The sequence below is a fragment of the Danio rerio genome, chromosome 23, assembly GCF_052040795.2.
Source record: "Danio rerio strain M-AB ecotype USA chromosome 23, GRCz13ab, whole genome shotgun sequence".
NCBI classification, from domain to species: domain Eukaryota; kingdom Metazoa; phylum Chordata; class Actinopteri; order Cypriniformes; family Danionidae; genus Danio; species Danio rerio.
In genome coordinates this window covers 27,171,391-27,192,895 of record NC_141043.1, presented here as the reverse complement: position 1 = coordinate 27,192,895, position 21,505 = coordinate 27,171,391, and the positions used below count along the sequence as shown (strand labels likewise).

The 21,505-nt window shown below is 37.2% G+C and overlaps 1 protein-coding gene and 1 long non-coding RNA gene across 3 annotated transcripts in view; one reads left to right on the top strand and one right to left on the bottom strand.

Moving 5' to 3' along the window:
• Window positions 1-498: 498 nt before the first annotated feature.
• Window positions 499-21,505, top strand: part of arhgef19 (Rho guanine nucleotide exchange factor 19) — a 27,731-nt gene continuing 6,724 nt past the window's right edge. The window contains exons 1-7 of the mRNA XM_087307130.1: window positions 499-715; window positions 806-970; window positions 19,191-19,839; window positions 20,196-20,717; window positions 20,861-20,993; window positions 21,078-21,157; window positions 21,247-21,485. Of these exons, the coding sequence (XP_087163256.1) occupies window positions 19,212-19,839; window positions 20,196-20,717; window positions 20,861-20,993; window positions 21,078-21,157; window positions 21,247-21,485 (1,602 nt within the window). The 5' untranslated portion in view covers window positions 499-715; window positions 806-970; window positions 19,191-19,211. The remainder of the gene's footprint in view (window positions 716-805; window positions 971-19,190; window positions 19,840-20,195; window positions 20,718-20,860; window positions 20,994-21,077; window positions 21,158-21,246; window positions 21,486-21,505) is intronic.
• The window catches only part of LOC141380492 (uncharacterized), a 23,249-nt gene continuing 12,918 nt past the window's right edge, over window positions 11,175-21,505 (bottom strand). The window contains exons 3-5 of one of the 2 annotated variants that reach the window (XR_015523590.1): window positions 19,630-19,809; window positions 17,880-17,921; window positions 11,175-11,230 (exon numbers count right to left, since the gene is read on the bottom strand). This is a non-coding gene — a long non-coding RNA (uncharacterized LOC141380492). Of the gene's footprint in view, window positions 11,231-17,879; window positions 17,922-19,092; window positions 19,531-19,629; window positions 19,810-21,505 lie in introns of those variants that run through there. The other variant, XR_015523589.1, reaches the window with a different exon arrangement.

Here is a 21,505-nt window from a genome sequence, read left to right as displayed (position 1 = left end):
GTTGGTTGGTACATGTCAAGGTGCTAAAATATGCAACGTGGACACCAGTTTTTCAGCTTATTAATAACGGACTCATCACTTACAAGATCCATAACACTATTTTAACTCTTACCAAAGCAAACACTCTTATTTCTCAATAAACACACATCAACATATACACCGGCAGACACATATTTGTATGTGAGTTCAGGGATTTTACTATCTAGACGTTCTAGCTTGAAAAGTGGCTCATTATAAGTGAAGTGTGCAAAGAAAAAAGTTCAAGAGTATTTAAAGAGCATATCTGAGTGAGTTTCGGCATGCCCTCTCTGCTACTTGCTATCTTCAAACTGATACTTACCTAATTACACACACATACACATGCACACACTCGTATGCACCAAGGGATATTCAAAGAGTCTTCTTCCCACCCACCAAACTAACCCGCCTAAGCGACCGCCTGCTATCCACTGCTGTTGACACACAGGAATCCAGACACACACACACACACACATATTCACTCACTGCTCTTTCTTTCTGCTTGGCAGGAAGAGTCTCCTCTGAACCAGACAACAGCTTGCTCTTCTCTGCTTTTCCTCTGCTGGCAGGTGTTAGAAATAAAGCCATAAATAAGTGGACTTAAAGACAACACTACAGAGAGAGAGAGAGGACAAATGTCTTGCACAAGTGAGCAAGGGATATGAGGGGAAAAAGGAGAAGAAACCTGCATTTTTAGGTAGCTTGAATTGTTAGTAGGCTTTGCTGTTCAGTTTTTATTATTCCTTTTTTGTGGTTGAAGTGAATATTTGGATGTTTTGATTTCAAGCGTTGGTGTCTGAGTGAATGTGTTGTTGAGGGGAAACCAAAAGTAACCGGGAGGAACGCAAGGCAGTCATGGACATTATAACACCTCAGACTCGAGACTGGACGACTTGGATTTGCACACCGGAGTTGGACCCCATCCAGCCCACTGTCCACTGATACAAATGAGGTACTAGCTTTCTGAAAATCTACATCTGTGGAGATCTGTTGTATTTTGGGTGATAGTACAACATTGTATTGGGGAACGGCTGTGTAGTTTGTGTTATACTTTATGAGGAACCTGCAGTCAGAGAGCATGGAAATAGGGGACTGTAGTTTAGTCCAGGAAATATATAAAAGGTTTTAGGTTTTTGAAACAAAAATGCCATGAAGAAAATACACTATTTGTAGCTCTATAACACTATTTGTAATAACAGTTTGTTGGTTATCCACACTTGTGTTTGTTTATATGTATGTGGAGTTTTATGTTAATATTTATTTATAAACAAAAGTAAATTATCTATCTTAATCAGTTCATTTATGTTGTATTGAATATTAAAAGTATCTAATAACACTAAATCTGACTATAATGGGGAAAAAGCCAACTTAAAATTAAACATTTACTAATTTATTATTAACAGTAAACATGTACTTATCATTATAATAAATAATTGTATATGTTAATATTAAGTTATTTGAGCTAAAGTTAATTTGAACTTGAAATTAAAAGCAGAAACCTTTCTTCATAGTGAATTTTATTTAAAATCATTGCATTTAAAATGTGTAAATTAAAAACTTTCGCTCTCTCAGATTTTTATTTGTCATTATTGTTAGTTGTTTAAATAAACAACTGAGATTTTATTTTGTCTCCTGTCACTTCTGGGCATTGTAATCAGTTGCTGCCAGTGACAAAATTATGACTGCTTCCTGTTTACTGTATAACACGCTGAACATTTAAGGTCACCGTAAACTCAGGTCATTTCTATCTGTCTTGCTCAGTTTGCGCTGTACTGCCAGACAATTTTGCCTTGTTCAAACAGATGCTTATGCATGGAGAGTATAATGTTTTGATTTGCACATCTGACACTCATCACCTGCATAGACAAATCTCATGAAATGCCTGGGATATGGTCCAGTTTATTAAATCTTGATCGAGCAAGCAGCAGTGCTGCCCTCCAGCCCTTTTAAAAGACACAATCAAATGCAAATACGCTCGTGCTAGTGATCGCTTGCAAGCTACTTAATGTTGCATGCATAATAGTGCGATAGATTGAGCAGGATATGAGTCTGAATGTTGTGCTGCTGCAGGGATAGAATTGCGTGCGAGTGCATGTCTGGAAGACGCTGTTTAAGAACTGCACATGAATATTTGTGTTGCTTGTTCAAGTAACACGATTCTTGAACATTTTTGACAACTTGTTTGTTTTAAGTTCAGAGAACTTAATAATTTATATTTTACAACTGGCTAGTAGTTCCCAGCATGCTTGTGTTTGATTACATTTGAGGAAAAATGTTAACAATAAGTGTAATCCAAATAAAAAGAAATATTTGAGTTTAACCGCAACTTATTTTAGAAATTTCAAGCAGTTTCTAATGAAAATTTGAGGTTGCTAGCACTTTGGATGCCAGTTCTGTCCATAAAAACAATAAATGTTATTAAAGTAGTTGTTTGAACTAATATACTGTAGCTAAAGGTGCCATTTTTAAGCTCATTTATAACCCCAGAAATTGCCTATAGATTCAGACTCTCCAGCTTGACCATATTTGGATGGGTCATGAATATTAATGAGGACTGCTCTTACACTCTGCAGCTCCTGTTAGTGCCTCCCTTAAAAAGTTGTATTAGAGTTGTATTTTGAAGCTTTATCATATAAAAAACAGGCAGAAAATGATATCTATCCCTGCAGAAATATGATTTTTTTAAATTGTATTGGTGTTATTTTTAAAGTAAGAGCTGAGTGCTCTTGCTTTAAAAACTTGCTCTTACTTTTTAAACACTTACAGTATACTGAGCAGTCTACATGTGTTTGTTGCCTCATTACAAACATACTGTACAGCACTACCATTCTGCATCTGTCTGCTTTGCATAGCAACAGATAGAATACAATCTAAAGATGTGGCATGGCGGGCTTTAAAGCACTTGTCCACAAGCATTTTTTCCCCAAGCTGAACAAAATCATCACTTCCTGGAAAAACTGGTGCCAAATATCAAAAGTACAAATGTAATTTGCTGCTGTAGGAGAAGCTTTGTGAATCTGTTCTTTATTTAAAAAAGACTTGTGCCTCAGAGGGCAATCCTGTCACACAGTGAATGTGCAGTGGCTTTTGAAGGTGTGGGACGCGGAGCACAGACGCTCTTGATTCTGGAGGTAATTAATATTATAATAACACTAATACTTAAACGTTTTTTAGAATGTCCAAAACAACAGTTTAGATGCTTTACAATATGATCAGCCTGCTGGTTTGTCCATTCACACACATTTTTAACATCACATGATCTCTTATAACAAAATCCCGTGGCTTTTTAATGCGCATACTGAAATTTGTTTGATAAAAGTGTTTCCATCATAGTTTATGCACATCTTTTCTTATTGAATAAAAAATTTATCCTACTCAATTATGCGTATATGGTTTTTATGCACATTTTCAAAATGTATGCACATCTTGCCGTTTCTATCAACTGTTAATCAAAATGTGCATAAACATAGGTGCATGGAAAGTAGCTTATAAAAGAATGTGGCCGGTCAAATACAGCTTGAGGTGTGCATACTAATGATTTAGTGTGCAACAAAGGTCTGATTGGCCGGTTTTCACCTGGATTTTACACTTACATAAGAACAAGGGGAAAATGATGTTTGAAGCTAAAGGTTTGTCATTTTCTTCCATCTAAACTTTTTATTCAGCTATGCCTATCCATATGTTCATTATTTGGCGCCTATAACAAAATATTCTGATAATCCAAATTAAGTGACCCTCTCAACAAGAGTAAAATATTTTCATAAAATTTATAAGATAATTTTAACTGATTTGATATTGATTTTTGATTTGACTTTGCTTTTGGGTTTTAAAGGAATAGCACTCGACTATGTGGAAATGTGGACATTTTTTGTGGATAGATACAGCACAAACTACTTGGTATGTTTTTTTGTTGTTTAGCTTTGTGTTGGTCTGTTTTATTTCATGAATTTATTCATTTTTTGGAAGTTTTGGTGTAGTTTCTGTTGCACATAAAAAAACTCAAATATACACAGCTAATAGTGTGACTGGTTGATTTGGGAAAGAGGACATGCAGTGCCCAGATGCTCATAAAAGACAATGAAAAAAATGGAAGAAAATATCTGTCTCAAATGAGGTCATTCTTGTTGATGTACAGTACATGAGAGACTAAAGCTAAATGACTGTGTCAAAGTAAATGACATTTCAAAGTACAGGTTATTAATACTTAAAAGAGTTTGATAAGAAATATCTGACGCCATAATGACTTTTTATTGCAGATTTGGCAAATCCAAGCTCCAGCAATGACAATGGAGTTTAATAGATGTTAATCAACTTTATCGTTTATTGGGTTTTGTTTAATATTACAATACCTAGTGTTACTTATTACTTATTTATAAACCATTAATATGCTCTATTATAGTTCTGTTTATGAAATATTTCTATTTACTATAACTACATTTTTAATTCACTTTCATTCTCAGCCATTTTACAACCTAAACTTAATCATTTTGTTATTGTTGTAAGTTCTTCATAACACAGACATCTGCTTGTAAGATCTGTCTGGTCTGATAGTTAGATTATTTACTCAGCTGTCATAAATTTGAACAATATAATGGTCCATCAAACTCATGTCTCATAAAGCGCTGCTGCATCATCACTCTGTGTGTTTATTGATGTGTAAGTGATTGTTTGTTGGCATGTGTGGAGCATGTGTTTCGGAGAGTGTTTTCTTTTCTTTGCGAGAAGGAGGTGTGACGTCCTCTTTATGACCCAAGCACCTGTCTTATGGAGCCCTTTATGTTCTCCTCTACACCGCTGTGCAGGAATAGCAATTATCTCGACCGGCCAGACAAAATTATTAAACAGCAGAAACCCAGCGGCTTCAGCAGGCTTTATTAACACCTGAGTTTAAGGCAAAACATTGCATGTGAATAAATATAAACAAATATCAAAATTAAATACTAGTTGTCATCATACCTCCCCAGTTGATTGATTACATTGAGAATTGCAGATTTTTTGTGTCTTGCAATTTTTTTAAAATGTTATGTTCAATATGCAAATTAGGTGTCATATCATTAAATATTTGCATACATTACCTGCACAAAATCTAAACACTGAATGAAGTCAGGTTCAAAATTCTTGTTTTCACTTTTTGACGTATTAGAAGTTTTTACAGAGGGTGTTTTGGATGTTTCTTTTACATTACATAAAAAAGCCCAAAATCTCAAAATGGACAAGTGCATGTTTTTGCCTTTAGTGTCTAACCATACCAGTGTCTAACCTAACCATTGAGTTCCTTTTAACATAAATAAGGGGTAAACAAAAAAAAGTATCATATCACAATAAAATCTTCCTGCCTTATTCATCCTCACCCAGCAGGCTCGGAAACTATTGTCTGCTATTGTTGCGTCACAGAATTGGAAGTGTAAGAGATACTTTCAGTATTGGAGCCATTATCCTACACTAATATAAGCTCTTTTTGAATAGAGTAAGATCAGGTGATCCTCAAACACCAGACTGGATGGACCTTAGATGAATTGTCTCCATTGACATAGAATCCCATGTTAGTTTGTAAGAGGAGTGAACGTTTTGGCTGTTTAAGCAGGGTCAGATCCCACAGGGAGACCCATGGATTTCCCCAACGCAGAAAAAGTAATTGTGGAATCTATCCCAGTGATGAAAACATAATCTAATGCTCTGTCTAATGCTCAGTGTCATGGACATTAGCATAATAATTTCAGAAATTAAAAGTAACACCTAATCACCACATTGACTATTGTCTGTAAATATTAAACAGGAGACTATTTACATATGAAGTCTAATGTATTTTATGTAGAGTGTGGTTTTATCAAACCTACATTTACCTTTATTTTTCATTTATGTAAACTGAGGTTGACAAGGTGGCTCAGTGGTTAGCACTGTTGCCTCACAGCAAGAAGGTCACTGGCTCAAGTCCCGGCTGGGTCAGTTGGAATTTCTGTGTGAGTTTGCATGTTCTCCCTGTGTTTGCATGGGTTTTCTCTGGGTGATCCAGTTTCCCCCACAGTCCAAACACATGCGCTATAGGTGAATTGAATAGACTAAAGTTGGCTGTAGTGTTTAAGTGTGTATGGATGTTTACCAATACTGGGTTGCAGCTGGAATGAAATCTGCTGTGTAAAAACATATGCTGGATAAGTTGGCGGTTTATTCTGCTGTGGCCACCCCAGATTAATAAAGGGACTAAGCCGAAGGAAAATGAATGAATGAATGCATGTATGTAAGCTAAAAGTGTATAAGCAAGTTAGATCTTTATGAATACTAAAATAGTGGCACTAATTCCTAATCTACGGACGTTTAAGCCAGATTTAGGTCTTTTTTGCGGGGTGACGAGTTTGCAGACAGATCGGGCTGTGACTGTTGGAATGAGAAATCTAAATAGCGATAATATTTTTAATGATTACCTTTAAATTCTGCATTGTACCTCTCACAAAACTATTATATATTATGAAGAATTATGATGTTTATGATCTGGGAGCATAGATCATAAACTCGAATCTTTTTAATTCTGACTTGTTTCTAAAATAGCATATTTCTCCATATTTCGGTATATTATGTTTTCACTGTTTTCCCAGAGATGGGTTGCGGCTGGAAGGGCATCCGCTGCGTAAAAACTTGCTGGATAAGTTGGTGGTTCATTCTGCTGTGGCGACCCCGGATTAATAAAGGGATTAAGCCGACAAGAAAATAAATGAATGAAATGAATGAATGTTTTCACTGTAAAATGGTTACTTTTATGTTATTAGGTTGGGTTAACAGATCCCAAAATCAACATAATTCTTCCATAAAATGAAGAAAAAAAGAATTCTTACAGGCATCCTCTTGATTTTATGTTGTTAATACACTGTAATAAATGATGGGTTCCACACAATTCTATCATGTTGTCCAAACACAGATAGATTAAGTTAACTAATTTGTTATTGCAAATTTAAGTAGCTTGAACATAAGAAAATTAAGTTGTCCCCCCGAAAATTAAGAAGTATGTTGTTTCAACTCATTTTAAATAAGTAGTCTGACCAAGTAGCACAACTCATTTTTTGAGTGTAATACTTTTTTTTTTTATTAAGTACAGCATCTAAAACTCTTGACAGTAAACTGTTGTTAAATTTAATAAGCTTGATAACTTCAACAGATTGGACATGCCTTTTGATTATGAAAAAAAAAAATAAAACATTTAATTAGGGTCCAGAAAAAAAGGTAAATGTACAACAGAAAAAAAAAAAAACTATTTGGGAAAAAAGATAAATGAGAGCCATTTCACAGGGTGTGGTTTGTTTTAGCTGTGCTGTCGTGATCATGTTGTCAGATATGAGCATCAGAAAGACTCTTGGAATGTGTATGTTAACCTGTGGCTCAGCTGTGCCAGCCAATGAGTGTTTGTATGACTCGCGGTATTCTCTCAGCAGCTCTGCATTGCTCATATATTCTGGTTGAGATCAGACAGATTTAAGGGAGCAATAGCAGAATGTTTGGAAACAGTACAGTTAGACTAAAGTATGTACAGTCTAAAGTAGTGTGTACAAGGAAAATATACAGTTTTTCAGTTGTTTTAATGAATTTTGTTATAAATTAAAAAATAATTATAGAAATGAATAAATACAAAAGATAATAATGACAACAACAATTACAATAATATATTTTAATTAAATAAAAATATTAAGTCATTTGGTAAAAAGTAAAATCTGTTTTTAAGTGTACAATTTAACATTTAAATGTTTTGTTTTATAATTTATTTTTTTTTAGTTTCCAAAAGACTTGACAATGACACACCATGGTAACCATGGTGCAAGCACAGTACTCTTTGAGATGACTATCAGTGTGTATCCTTTAACTGTCATTTCAGTAGCTGATTTACAGTAGATTTTCCTCCATAAACTCAGCTGAACGTCCTGTCTCTCCCTCCCTCACATGCTTTAATTCTGCAGTGTTCGCAGCACCTGCCCCATCACCTGTCAGTTGGAGGCATCAGGCAGACTTTGAATCTGTACCTACATGTATCAGAGCTGCAGTCTGGGGGAAAAGGACGCCATGCCACACCCAGTATAACTCTGTCCTCGTTATTCGCATGCAAAACTGCACTCTCCTCATTTACCCTTGCTTAACTTGCCTAATTCAGGTCAACAGGGCCACTCAGAGTGAAATGGGTATCTAAAGCCCCTTCACTTATCTCTCTTGTACTGACTGGACCTAAAGCGAGATGCAACAGACAAAAAAAAAAAAACTGTTCGTTCATGCACCTGTCAATTGTTGAAATTTTAGACTTGTTTTTTCTGTCTAGCATAAAGAAACCCCTCAAAATACACGTTTGAGTGTTTGTTCAGTCACACTTTATTAATTGTCTGTATATTTAAATTTCAATAGACATTTTAAAGGCTGTTTTGTTATCAACTTTTTTTCCCCTCCTATAATAAACCATAAATTACTTCAGCAGCTCTTATGTACACCAAATGGCACAGTTTAATTTATATCTATACTCTAAAGGTTTTTACAGAAAGATGTTTATATATTTATTCTGTCTGCTTTCAGTATTTTCTGAATTATGGAGTGATTAAAAAAAGAGATTCCCCTCTGTAAAAACCTTTGACTCCAACATGGAATAAAAATAAACAGGAATTTTTTTTTACCTGATTTCATTCAATGTTCATATATATGTGCAAAAATTGTAATCGAACTAGAGGAAATTTAATTAAATGATGCGTAATTAGTTTAGTAAAATAATTCTGCTGAAATCGTAAGAACTACTATTTTTTTTTTGTTTTTACCCCATTCACTAGCAGTGTCCTTAAAGGTCTTGTGAGGGCCAATAAACAGCGGCTCACCTGCAGAATGAACAGATGGTGACGGAGGAGGTTTGGGGAGCAGGAAGAACAGAGCTTGTTTGTGCGACTGCAGGCTATTGCTGCCTCCCCCAATGGTCAGCACAGATAGGATGCAGCCGCACAAATAAGGCCTGTTCTTGTTGCGTGAGCTCAGACAGACCAGACTCTTTGTTTGTTCGCGGGTACAGCTTACTGGGCAATTTAAGTGGAATGACAGAAGCGCAGTTATTTGGGGAATGTGGAAAGTGTTGGAGATCTTTATTGGGAGTGGGGGTCGACCATGATAATGAACTTGCTTTTTCTTGGGCGCACAAAAGGCTTAATGGTTAACTTTTTTTTTTATTGCGTCCTCATTTCGCCTTTACAAACAGCGCTTGGATTTCAAGACCTACACTATAAAAGGAACAGGTTATGATTGCTGTAATGTGTTGGAAGGCACTAGCACTTTTTTATTTGTTCTTTTGAAGTTTATTATTTAACCCTTAAAATGCATTGGAATCATTTTTGACTTGGAAGACATGCATAAACAAGCATACTTTTTAGTAACAAAACCTTAAGGTGCTTTCAGTTTCTCAACATACATATTATGTTTAAACAACATTTTTATACCTGTTTAGATTTAGATTTTGAAATTGGGCATTTCAAAAAGGCTTTTTAAAAACACTTACTATTTTAAAAGTTATATTCATGTCTCAAAACCTTTTTAGTTTTGATATTTTTATAGTATCTTAAAGTATCTTGAGCCTTGCTCATTTTCTCACCATTTTGGGACTGTATTTTGTTAATAAAATGAATATATGTACTGACAAACCACTGCAACATGAAAAATTTCAATTTTAAAGACTTTTAGGGCATTAAAGTTGGAAAATAATGGTAATAGTATAGTGATATCCAATTTAGATTTTTTTTTACATTCAGGACTCTTTATTTAAAGATCTAGGCACTAAGTCTAAAGCACAAAAACATTAAGAGTGTGTTCAAATCCATTTTTGCTATAGTTATATTCAAACACACATCCTATTCTTTTGCCCCATATGGTGATGCTTACGTCTCCGAAACCCGACCGGAGGACAAATCTAAACAAATACACATAATAATACTGCCACTAATAATAATATTATGCCTATGCAAACTGTCATGAATAAGCTGAAAAAAGTTGGATCTGCATAGGCGCATAACTAACACGCTCTGCGCTGGACTTTAGACCAGTTTTTAGTTTGTCAATGATGCTGTCTATTTTAGTTCCTTAAAATAGCAACGTGCCAACAATGCGCCTTAACACACCTCCTTTTCAGACCAGCACACCCATGAATCCACAAAGTGGCGCAAATGGATTTGCTATTTAAATTGGTGCAAAATGTGAAAATGACTGTTGCGCTGGTCTGAAAATAGCAACAAATCGAGCCAAACACGTCTTGCACCGTATTGCGCTTGGTGTATGATACGGTCATTAAGCTGGTGCTAAAAAATACATTTTTATGTTTAAAAGGTATTTTTAGTATTATGTTTTATAAAGCAACAAATCTTAAAGTTAAAACAAAGCTAGAATGCAATCTTATATATTTTTTTATTCCGAATTAATTATAATAGCTAAAATGCATGATCATTCCTCTATAACAATTTATTAAATTCTTAATGACCGGATATGCAGATATATTTACATGATTTTAGGATTGCACAAATGTGTGTTAGTATGTAGAATGGTGGATGGGTTTTGTTTTTCTGCATGGCGCACATGTTTGTGTTTGTCCATGAAAAATGATCCTAAAAAAGCCAAGCCCTCCAGGTATGTGTAAAAGAGATTTTTTTCTGGCTCCACTCTGTGCACACCTGTTTAGCTACACAGCCTGCAGGCTTTTTCAGGCACTCGTTGGCTCGGACCTAATGTGAATAAAATAATTTGTGACTTTTATTACATGGATTGACCTGAATACAGTCTCTTAGAGAAAGCGCTCGAGGGATACAAGCACAGCAGGTATTATATGGGGATTTCCCATAATTTTTAGTATTATTGTTTTCATTACTTTCTTAGTTTTTAATATTTTGACTATGTCAAATTTGTTAAAATGCATTGCTTTGTTTTAGTATGTTTAATATTGCCTAGTTTTTTGTGACGTGTTCATACATACACTGATTTAATTTATTTTTGTATTTTAACAATACAAATGTTTTAGGCTGTTAATGCTTCAGAGCTTTTGTTTCAATATCTGCATGTAAAAATGTCAAACACTTGTCATCTGTTGCCTGGTCAGTGTCAAGGCTTAAACAGTGTACCTGATCACGTTTCAAAACAAGCTGCTGTGAGTGACTAGTCTTTACCTGTCCATATAATAAAGCAGTGAGGGAGGGGAACATTTGCCTGGCTTGGTTCACCTCTGGAATTGCAAGTAAAAGAAAACAAGAAGTTTAGTGTGAATGAGTGTGATGCGAGTGGTGCAGTAAAAGTAGGTCATCATCGCAATATGACACTCATTTAACGGCACATTAAAGAACTGATTGAGCTGTTTGAATCTTGTAAACATCAGCAGTGCTACTGAGAGCTGTCATGCAATTATAGCAGTAAATCATGATACAGAAAAAAGGTTCACAGCCTGTAATACTTTCTTAATCTGATGTATTTGCCAGTGTAAAATGCAAGGCAGAACTTGATTTTGTCCAATGGAAATTGATTAGAATTGCAAATAGACGGCATGATGTACTATAATCAAGAGTTAAACAACTTCTGAATAGTTTTGTTTAACATAATCCACTCATCACATTTTTGTTGTTATTTTTGAAATAGCACATACTGAGGAATTGATCACAATAACACAACTTTTTCAGAACAACTTAATTCAACCTGGTTGATTATTTAGATTTTGGGGTTGTTTGTTGATTGGCAGGATCTTATTAAATTAACAACTATGTGAATTAATACACACCTTCAAAAATATATTAATTAATTTATTTATATTTATTGTGATTGTTAGCTAAAACATGGCTGGTAATTTTCTCTCTTTCAGGAATTCCACATTTAAAATTATTTATTTAATGTTGTAGGATTCTCAGTTTATATTTTAGAATTCTGTGTTTATAATGTATATTTATAATGTATATTGTATGTCCATTTGTATGAAGTATAACTATATTTTATACTTCTTAGCTTTTATTTTCATATTATTTTATGTAAATATTAGTACATTTCTATATCATTTTGTGTTGTTTTGATGTAACGACTTAAAAATTAAAGAGAAACGTTTCCTTGGGAACCAGCTAAATTAATATTTAATTATTCATTCGTATTCTTTTCAGCTTAGTCCCTTTATTAATCTGGGGTCGCCACAGCGGAATGTACAGCCAACTTATCCAGCAAATGTTTTACGCAGTGGATGCCCTTCCCGCTACAACCCATCACTGGGAAACATCCATACACACTCATTCCTATACACATACACTACAGACAATTCAGCTTACCCAATTCACCTTTACCGGATGTTTTTGGTCTGTGGGGGAAACCAGAGCACCCAGAGGAAACCCACGCCAACAAGGGGAGAACATGCAAGCTCCACACAGAAATGCCAACTGACCCAGCCAAGGCTCGTACCAGTGACCTTCTTGCGGTGAAGCGAGAGTGCTACCCACTGTGCCACCGTGCTGCCCCTATTTTTAGTTACTTTGATAATTATTTAATAATATTTCAGCTAATGTTTGTTTTCAAGTAACAAAATGGGTTTGCTAGTTTAAAATTGTGTTAACCCGCCACTCTCTCAAACTTCTAAGTTTATATTTTAGCACTTAAAGCAGTGGTATCCAAACTCGGTCAAGGAGGTGTCCTGCATAGTTTAGCTCCAACTTGCTTCAACACACCTGCCTGGAAGTTTCTAGTATATCTAGTAGGAGCTTGATTAGCTGGTTCAGGTGTGTTTGATTAAAGTTGAAGCTAAACTCTCCAGAACATCGGCCCAGATTTTGGACACCCCTGACTTAAAGAGCAAAAAAGAAGAAGAAGCAAAAAACATTCAAGACGATCAATAATCTGTGATAAAATAAGGTCTTATGGTTGACATGGTGGCTCAGTGGTTAGCATTGTCACCTAACAGCAAAAAGGTCGCTGATTCGAGTCCATGCTGGGCCAGTTGGCATTTCTGTGTGGAGTTTGCATGTTTTCTCCATGTTGGTGTGGGTTTCCTCAGGGTGCTCCGATTTCTCCCACAGTCCAAAGACATGCAGTATAGGTGAATTGAATAAACTAAATTGGCCATAGTGTATAAGTGTTTGTCTGAAAGAGTGTGTATGGGTGTTTCCCCAAACTGGGTTGCAACTGAAAGGGTATCCGCTGTGTAAAACATTTACTGGAAGCAGTTCATTCTGTTGTGTTGACCTCTGAAATAGAGACTAAGCCGAAGGAAAATGAATGAATGATAATATCAGTTTAGTTTTACACCTTAAATGTAAATGAGAAATGTTTATTAGGAATTAGCTAAGTTATTTTTAATTGCTTTTATATAATTATTTAATAATGTTTCAGCTAATGTTTAAATAACAAAAAGGGTTTGTTAGTTGTAATTTTTTAACCCTCCACCGTCTCAAACTTCTAAGTTTGTATTTTAGCTTTTAGAGAGTCAAAGAAACATAGAAACGATAAACATACAGACATATTTAAAAAACGATGGTGCATAGAGGTCTTACAGTATGAAGCAAAATGATCACTCTGTAGAAGAAACTGACAGTCTAAATAAAAATTAAGTACAGTATGAATTGCCAAGGACAACAGTTTCAGATAAAAGATCTTCTGCAAAGTCCTAATGAAGAAGAAAAAATGTGAAGTACAGTAAATCAGTTGTCTGAGGGTGAGTAAATTAACAGAAAACATTTATATATGGATAAACATGAACTGTAAGTGACCAACCAAACTCAAGAAGACTTTGGTTAATGTGAAGTGATCAGCTTAAATATCCTACAATTTATTATTCAGACAGAAGATGAACTGCACTCTTACATTGAACTGCAGCATATAATAACAGTGCTTTGTTTCCACACTCAGCACTACATGCTTGTGTGCATAACGCTCCTGTATTTGACTGGGTGTGTCTAGTACAGGAGGTGTTAATGTTGAAAAGAGGTGAGTGCACAGATGTCCTAAAGATGGACTGATTTATTTTTCTTTAGGATGAGACCAGGAGGTTCAAGGTGGTCTGAAAAAGCTCAGATTGTTAAAGTAATGCCTTAAACCAGGTATTGTTACTGCTCTCTGTAGTGCTGGTGTTGAGAGGGTTGAGGGGCATGTCAGTGCTTTGTGAATATGAAAAGGGATTTCAGTGTCTGTCTTGATGGAGTAGGTGGAGGAAGGCCTCAGGCCTTTTGAGGGATCAGGCCCCACACCAAACACAAACAAAGAAGTGTTCTTCACCTCCAGATGTCCTCACTCACCCCACCACAATTTAAAGTGTCAGTTCAACCTGACATTCTGTCATCGTTACTCCCACCCTCATGTCATTCCCAAACCATAAGACTTTAGTTTATTTTCAGAACACAAATGAAGATATTTTTAATGTTGGGATGTCCGGTTTTGTTCCCGACGGCCAACATCCTGCAGAGTGGAACACATTTACCTTAAAGTTTCTGAGGACCATTATTAGTTCAGGTCAGTTTAGTTAGAGTTGTTATTAAACTCTGCAGAACTGTTTGGACTAGGGATGTCCTGATCAGGTTTTTTTTTTTTGTCCTTGAGTCAGAGTCATTTAATTTTTAGTATCTACCGATATTGAAACCCAATCCGCTACTTCTATAATACATTAAAAAGAATAAAGAAGAGCAAAGAAACAGATCCAGAATGTTCCTTATTTTTTTTTTTAATTCACCTTATTTTAACTTTTAGCAACTCTGTTAACAAACAGAGCACTTCTGTGAGGTAGCTTGAACAAATTAAGTAATAATTAACATACATTTTTCACTTATGGACTTTAGTGCAACAGTAATTATAAAAAAAAAAAAAAAACAATCAGCTCCTCAAAAACAAATAGCTCCTCAAAATAAAATACCCGGCAGACAATCCAAAGTTTACATATCTCACAGTCTGCTATGGCAGTGTTGTCGTCATCAACTTTATTATACTTCAAGACTGCAGACATATTTGCGCTTTCTGCTTCAAGTTGCTTCTGTGTTCCACTTTTCCAGCATTTAACCAATAGTGTCTCTGCAATAAAGTGATGTCATGCTGCACGTGTTGCTGTTTCTGTGTCAAGAAAGAGGTCTAACTCTGTGCCACTGCATATGGATGTGTCAAAAAATAATATTCAAGTTCTGATTAGAAGGTAACATGCGATTCCGGTCGAGTCTGAAACTGCATGATCGGGCCCGATTTCCGATCATGTGTTCGGATCTGGACATCCCTTGGACACCCCTGTTTTACCAGTTTATCAATTCTGTTATTGAATAAATTTGTTAAAACAATCTCATATAACTATTATATCCTGACTTTTTATAAACGTGTGTATAATTAATTTTAACATTGTTCTTTTATTAAAATGACAGTTTTTTTTACTTGAATGCTCATAATGGCCAAATTAACCACATGCAGAAAGTATACTTTATCCCAGGCCTTATTTGCATGCGTTTGCTGTTTCGGGGGTGGGCAATCTTATTTTTAAAATGTCAAAAGCTTTGATTGTAAAAATTATTTTATTTGACAAATATCGGCAGCATGGTGGCTCAGTTGTTAGCACTGTTGCTTCACAACAAGAAGGTCACTGGTTCGAGTCCCGGCTGGACCAGTTAGCATTTTGTGTGGAGATTGCATGTTCTTTCCATGTTCTCTTGGGTGCTCCGGTTTCTCCCACAGTCCAAAGACATGCGGTATTTAATTTTTAACATTTGGTGCATGGGCAAAAAGCTATAGAGCTGGACAGGTGAACATACAGAAGAAATATGTGAATGAGCGTAATGGGTTTTATATATATATATATATATATTTTAATATTGTACAAATGGTAATAATGACTGGGGACCAAATTGTTCAATTGCTATACAAACACAAAGGTTTGTAAAATAAAAAGTTGGATTATGGGCAAGGAACGGTAACAAAACTGAGACAACCACAAGTGTAGCCCTGTACAAACCATGTTATATTAATTTATTCATTTTCTTTCGGCTTAGTAGCTTTATTCATCAGGGGTCACCACAGCAGAATGAACCACCAACTTATCCAGCATATGTTTTACACAGCGGATGCTCTTCCAGCTTCTTTTGAGTAATGGGAAACACCCATTCACTACACTACGACCAATTTAGCTCATTTAATACACCTGTAACAAATGTCTTTGGACTTTGGGGGAAACCGGAGCACCCGGAGTAAACCTATGCAAAAATGGGGCAAACTCCACACAGAAATGCCAACTGACACAACTGTAACTCGAACCAGCAACCTACTTGTTGTGAGGTGACAGTGCTAACCACTGAGCCACCGTATCTACCAACTTAGTCCCTTTATTAATCCGGGGTCGCCACAGCGGAATGAACCGCCAACTTATCCAGCATATGTTTTGACGCAGAGGATGTCCTTCCAGCTGCAACCCATCTCTGGGAAACATCCACACACACATTCACACACACAATTTAGCCTACCCAATTCACCTGTACCACATGTGGGGGAAACCGGAGCACCCGGAGGAAACCCACACAAAGGTAGGGAGAACATGCAAACTCCACACAGAAACGCCAACTGAGCCGAGGTTCGAACCAGCGACCTTCTTGCTGTGAGGCGAAAGCACTACCTACTGCGCCACTGCCTCGCCCATGTCTCCCAACTATATTATAAAATAACAATTTTTTTCTTTTTTAATAATCTGTATATCTTTTGTCTGTTACCACCTACTGATGTTCCTGAGTGTGAGATACAGATGCCATGATGATGCACCCTGGAAATGAGCTCTCTGTCACAGGCCAATTAGACCAGCAGTGTCAGTGTCCTCAGAGCAATATAGCATACAAACAGAAGTCTATCACACCACACTGTGAGACCCTGTGCTCAAACAAGTAAATAGTTTTAAAAAAATGAAGAGGGAAAAAAAAGTTTGGCGTTTTCATTGCAACTATAAAAATGAGTGTTTATGGATGTTATTAAGAGACATCTGTCATTCATTTTCCTTTAGCTTAGACCCTTTATTTATCAGGGGTCACGGAATGAGCCGCCTACTTATCCAACATGTTTTACACAGCGGATACCCTTCAAGCTGCAACCCAGTACTGAAAAACACCCATACACTATGGTTAATTTAGTCTATTTAATTTACCTGTACTGCATGTCTTTGGACTGTGGGAGAAAGTGAAGTACTCTAAGGAAACCCACACGAACACAGAGAGAAAATGGAAACTCCACAAAGAAATGTCAACTGACTCAGCTGGGACTCGAACCAGCAACCTTCTTGCTGTGAGGCAAGAGTGCTAACCACTGAGCCACTGTGTCGCTCAGAGACAGCTGTAGTCATTTGAAACATTTGTTATATGTACAATATCTACTGTTATTGTTGCACTATTTTTTATTGGAGTAACTTTTTAACAGTCTGCATAGGCTTTGGCAGTATTGGTTTCTTTAATCATAGCTACAATAAAGAAAATAGCAGTTTTCAGTTCATTTAGTTTGTTGACGCCCTGACTTACAGGAACCCTGCAAAATTACAGGGAGATTGTGTACTCTAAAGACCAAAACATAAGGAAATAACATGTTGAGAACACTGAAAATTACATGGTGGATTTAACTGAAAATTGTATAATGGGCATAACATCAGATTGAATGTATGGAATAGGTGTAAATTGTAATGTGGTATATTAGTGAATTTGTTTTAGCTATGTATAGCGTTACTACAGCTAGTTGTGCATTGTATTTCTGTAAACAGTAAAATATTTTTCAACTAGAAAAGCTGTAGGTCACGTTAATTTGAGTATGCTTAAAATATTGCCTTAAAAGTAATTGAGATTTTGATATGTATATAAAGAGAACATCAAGTAATTTATTTCTGTGTGTGCAAAAGAAATCCAGATTCGTACCTTAAATCTCACATCTCCTGTGCACCTAACAGCATTCCCCATCTAGAGAAATAAAGAGACCTTTGTTTGAAGTAGAGAACAGGTAACCATTTGTGCAGTGTGTTTTAGGGTTTAGTTGTGCAGTGTGTTTGTTGTACAGATGTGGGCAAAGTTTTTATCAGGACTGAAGGTCATATTGTGTGTTACCTGAGCCTTAACATGCGTGTGTGTGAATATGTTTGGTTGTGGATCATGTTGAATCGTGCAGTTGGATTTAGCTGTGTGTACATTCAGCTTTCAAAGAGAAACTGAGATGGGGGGAGCTTGAGTTCCTTTGTGTTTTCTCAAAAAATATATGGACAAAGGATATTGTGTGAGGGTACAAATATTTTCAATAGATATTTCAGCATCATAACATTAACAATAGTTTATTTAGTTTTGCCTTTTTATTAACTGCTTTATGACAAACAGATGCCCTAACTGCACACAAGGTAGTTTAAGGCACTTAGGGGCAACTAAACCAGCACCTTTGGATGGATTTGATCTTCAAGTTTAGAAAACATCTCTTTTTATTTCATGGGTCAGCGAATAAGGCAGATGTGGGTCATAAGCACTGACAGTTTGCTTAGCCTTCATAGCTTTAATAGCCCAAGAAATGTCATAGCGCAAGCTATCTCAAGCTTGCCTGTCCCTCAGGGCAAGACACTGAATACTAATAAGCATTGCTTCTCCCATGACCCAGATTTGTTTGGGTAAACAGAGAGCTGTTTGGAAACATGGGAAATATGTACGAAAAAAAATCTTCTAAGATGACCCTCTTAGTCGGGGTCTTTTTCATAAAGCATTCCATCTCAGGTATAGGCTGTTAGCAAGACTAGACACTTGCCCATTATCATTTTTGGACTGATTGGAGTGTCCTCATGTGACTGACTTGACATCTTCATCCTAAAGCTGCATGACTGAAGCAGTTTCGAGAAAGGGATCCAGCTGTAAATGATGTAGATAAGTATAGGGGATGAGGACTGCATGCTGTGCTCTTTAATTAGAACAGGAAGACGCAGCGGCAGCGACTAAGCCAAGTCTGTCATGGGGGAAGAGCAGAGCCTGTTCAGTGAGACTTAACTTTACCCAGTGGAGGACCAAAACCAAAGAACTGCGCCAAGACGAGCCAAGCTTTACTGTACATATATATAAGCTGGCACAATATTAATAAAAATGAGACAGTGGAATCCACTCCTATGTGCTCAATTTATTTTCCTTTGTACTCAAAATAAAGATGCGCTATAATATCTTATATTGTTTCTGGTCTCTTTGTTTCCAATTGTTTTGCAGTACCCATGTGCCATCTGAGACATGCTTCCTGGCTATGGAATCTCTCCTCTTCTTGATTTCCAGCCTCACCTCCAAGCGTTCCATTGCAGAGGCGAGAGCTCTGACATGTGGTTCCCAGGCTCAGTTGAGACCCAGGCACTGAGCGATTCTCGGGAAGGAAGGCCTCTCCTGCGGCAGCACCAACACATTGCTGTGTGTCAGCAAGAGACATTGGCCTTCATTGACCTTCAAGAGCAAAGTGTTAATGGTTTCCAATCATGCACATCAGAAAACTGTAGTTCCTCTCTTTGCTCCAAGCCTCTCAGATGCAATGGAAGGAGTCCATCTGACTTTGCCAAGACTGAGAGTACAGACAGAGCACTAGACGATTATTTGACAGAGGATATCAATAATGTGGAAGTGGTTCAGGAACAGTCATGGACATACATTACTGGCTTACCTGAGACAGTTCATGAAAATCCTGATTCAGGAGTTAAGGGTCTCAGTCCTCGGAATTTATTTCTGCCTTTGTCCCCTATATATGCACCTGGAGACAGGAACTCTTTGGAGTCTCAGCAGCTAAGCTCCCCCTCTTCCCCTTTAGAGGGTCCAGACCCATTTCGCCCTCAAAGACGCACCTCTTTGGGATCCATAAAAGAGAAGTCTATAAGTAAGTGCCTTCACGTTTAACTAAGTCTTAGCATACTGGTCCTAAATTCCAGCTTTACAACCACAAATAGTGTCATAGTGTCAAATTTGTTAGTTCTTGAAACTATGCAAACTTTCGAATACTTTATGCTGCTTAGTGAGGTACACAATGACAGTAATTCTTTAACCCTGTACCAAGAGTCTGCTCTACTAATGAATACTGTGACTGAATAAAATGGCTTAGATTAGGGATATGTCAAAAACTTTGAACTGCTGAAAGAACTACAGGAACAAAGTTTTAACTACTGTGCTACAGTGACTGTGTTAAAACTACAAAGGAGTCTAACAAATTTAATTTAACATTTTTGTCATTAATAGGGCGTAAGATGAGGGTGTATTCTCCTGACACTCTAGAAGCGTCTCCCAGCAGCCCAGGTGTAGAGTGTGATTATCTGCTTCCAGCATCCTTTGAGTCATTCGTAGAAGGAGGGCTTGGCATGGTGGGATCTACCATACCCACATCCCAGACTTCCAGCCCCCTTCCAGGCTTAGACGAAGACCTCTCTCTTTTTGCCATACCAAACTCTCCAAAACCTTTCTTAAATCCCCTTCAGGAGGGTGCCAGATGCCAAGAGGGTGTAAATGACGAGGGGAGGCAGAGGTTAGGCCTGGAGGATTGTGGAACTTTGCAAGGCCCTCCCCTCAACAGTGGCACCTCGATGCCTCTGTCCCGTTCTCGTTCAGCAGACAATGAGCGCCGGCGCTTCTCTGCTTCTGAGCTCATCTCTCGCCTTCAACTCTCTCAGAGGAAAAACTCCTTTACACTTAAGCTGGGCAAGTCTCTCTCTGCTCGCGTGGCCTCCCGGGAACGCCACCTGTCTGGAAACCTCAGCTCAGACTGTAAGTGACTCATCAGGACTGATTAACCTAATGAAAGCCTTTATTGTGAAAGTCTTGTGCAGTGATGTCATTTTCACACTTTGGTGCAGTATTTTCAGATAAGTTCCTTTTGTATACCTTCTCCCTCCCTTGTCTGTTTGTAGACAAACCCAACTCCAGACATCGCTTCTCAGGGGGATCAAGTGACAGTGGACCACATAGTCCGGTGGGGTCTGCACCACCACTGCCCTCTGCTGACAGTAATCAGCCACTGCACAGAAGGAGCTCCAAGCAAAGGTGGCCCTAAAACTCAGCAAGCACCAACAGAAACTAGTAATTAGAATATGATGTGTTAAAATGTGTTCTACGGTTTCTTCTCAGAATGAGAAAAGTTTCTGTTGATGAGGATGGAGGCAGCCCTCCCAGTAACTCTAAACGTCTTTCGCGTTTCTTGCCAAGCTGTAAGTCATAAACACACTTATTTAATACTACTACTAATTCCTATTATTGTATTTGTGTATCAATTATCAGTTTTCTCTTTCCCTCTCAGTGATTTTGTATCAGGAATACAGTGACGTTGCCATCAACAGGGAGATACAGAGGCAACAAGGGGCAGAGCCAGGAACCGATGAAGAAAGAGGGGAGTCTGTGTCTCCTGGAAACCTCTCCCCATCCAGCTCATTCCGCTCATCACGAGGCTCTGCCTTTTCCTTATGGCAAGATATTCCTGATGTTCGATCAAGTGGACAACTTGACAATTTCAGCAATGAAGAGCGTAAACTACAGGAGGTGAGTCCACACTCAGAAAT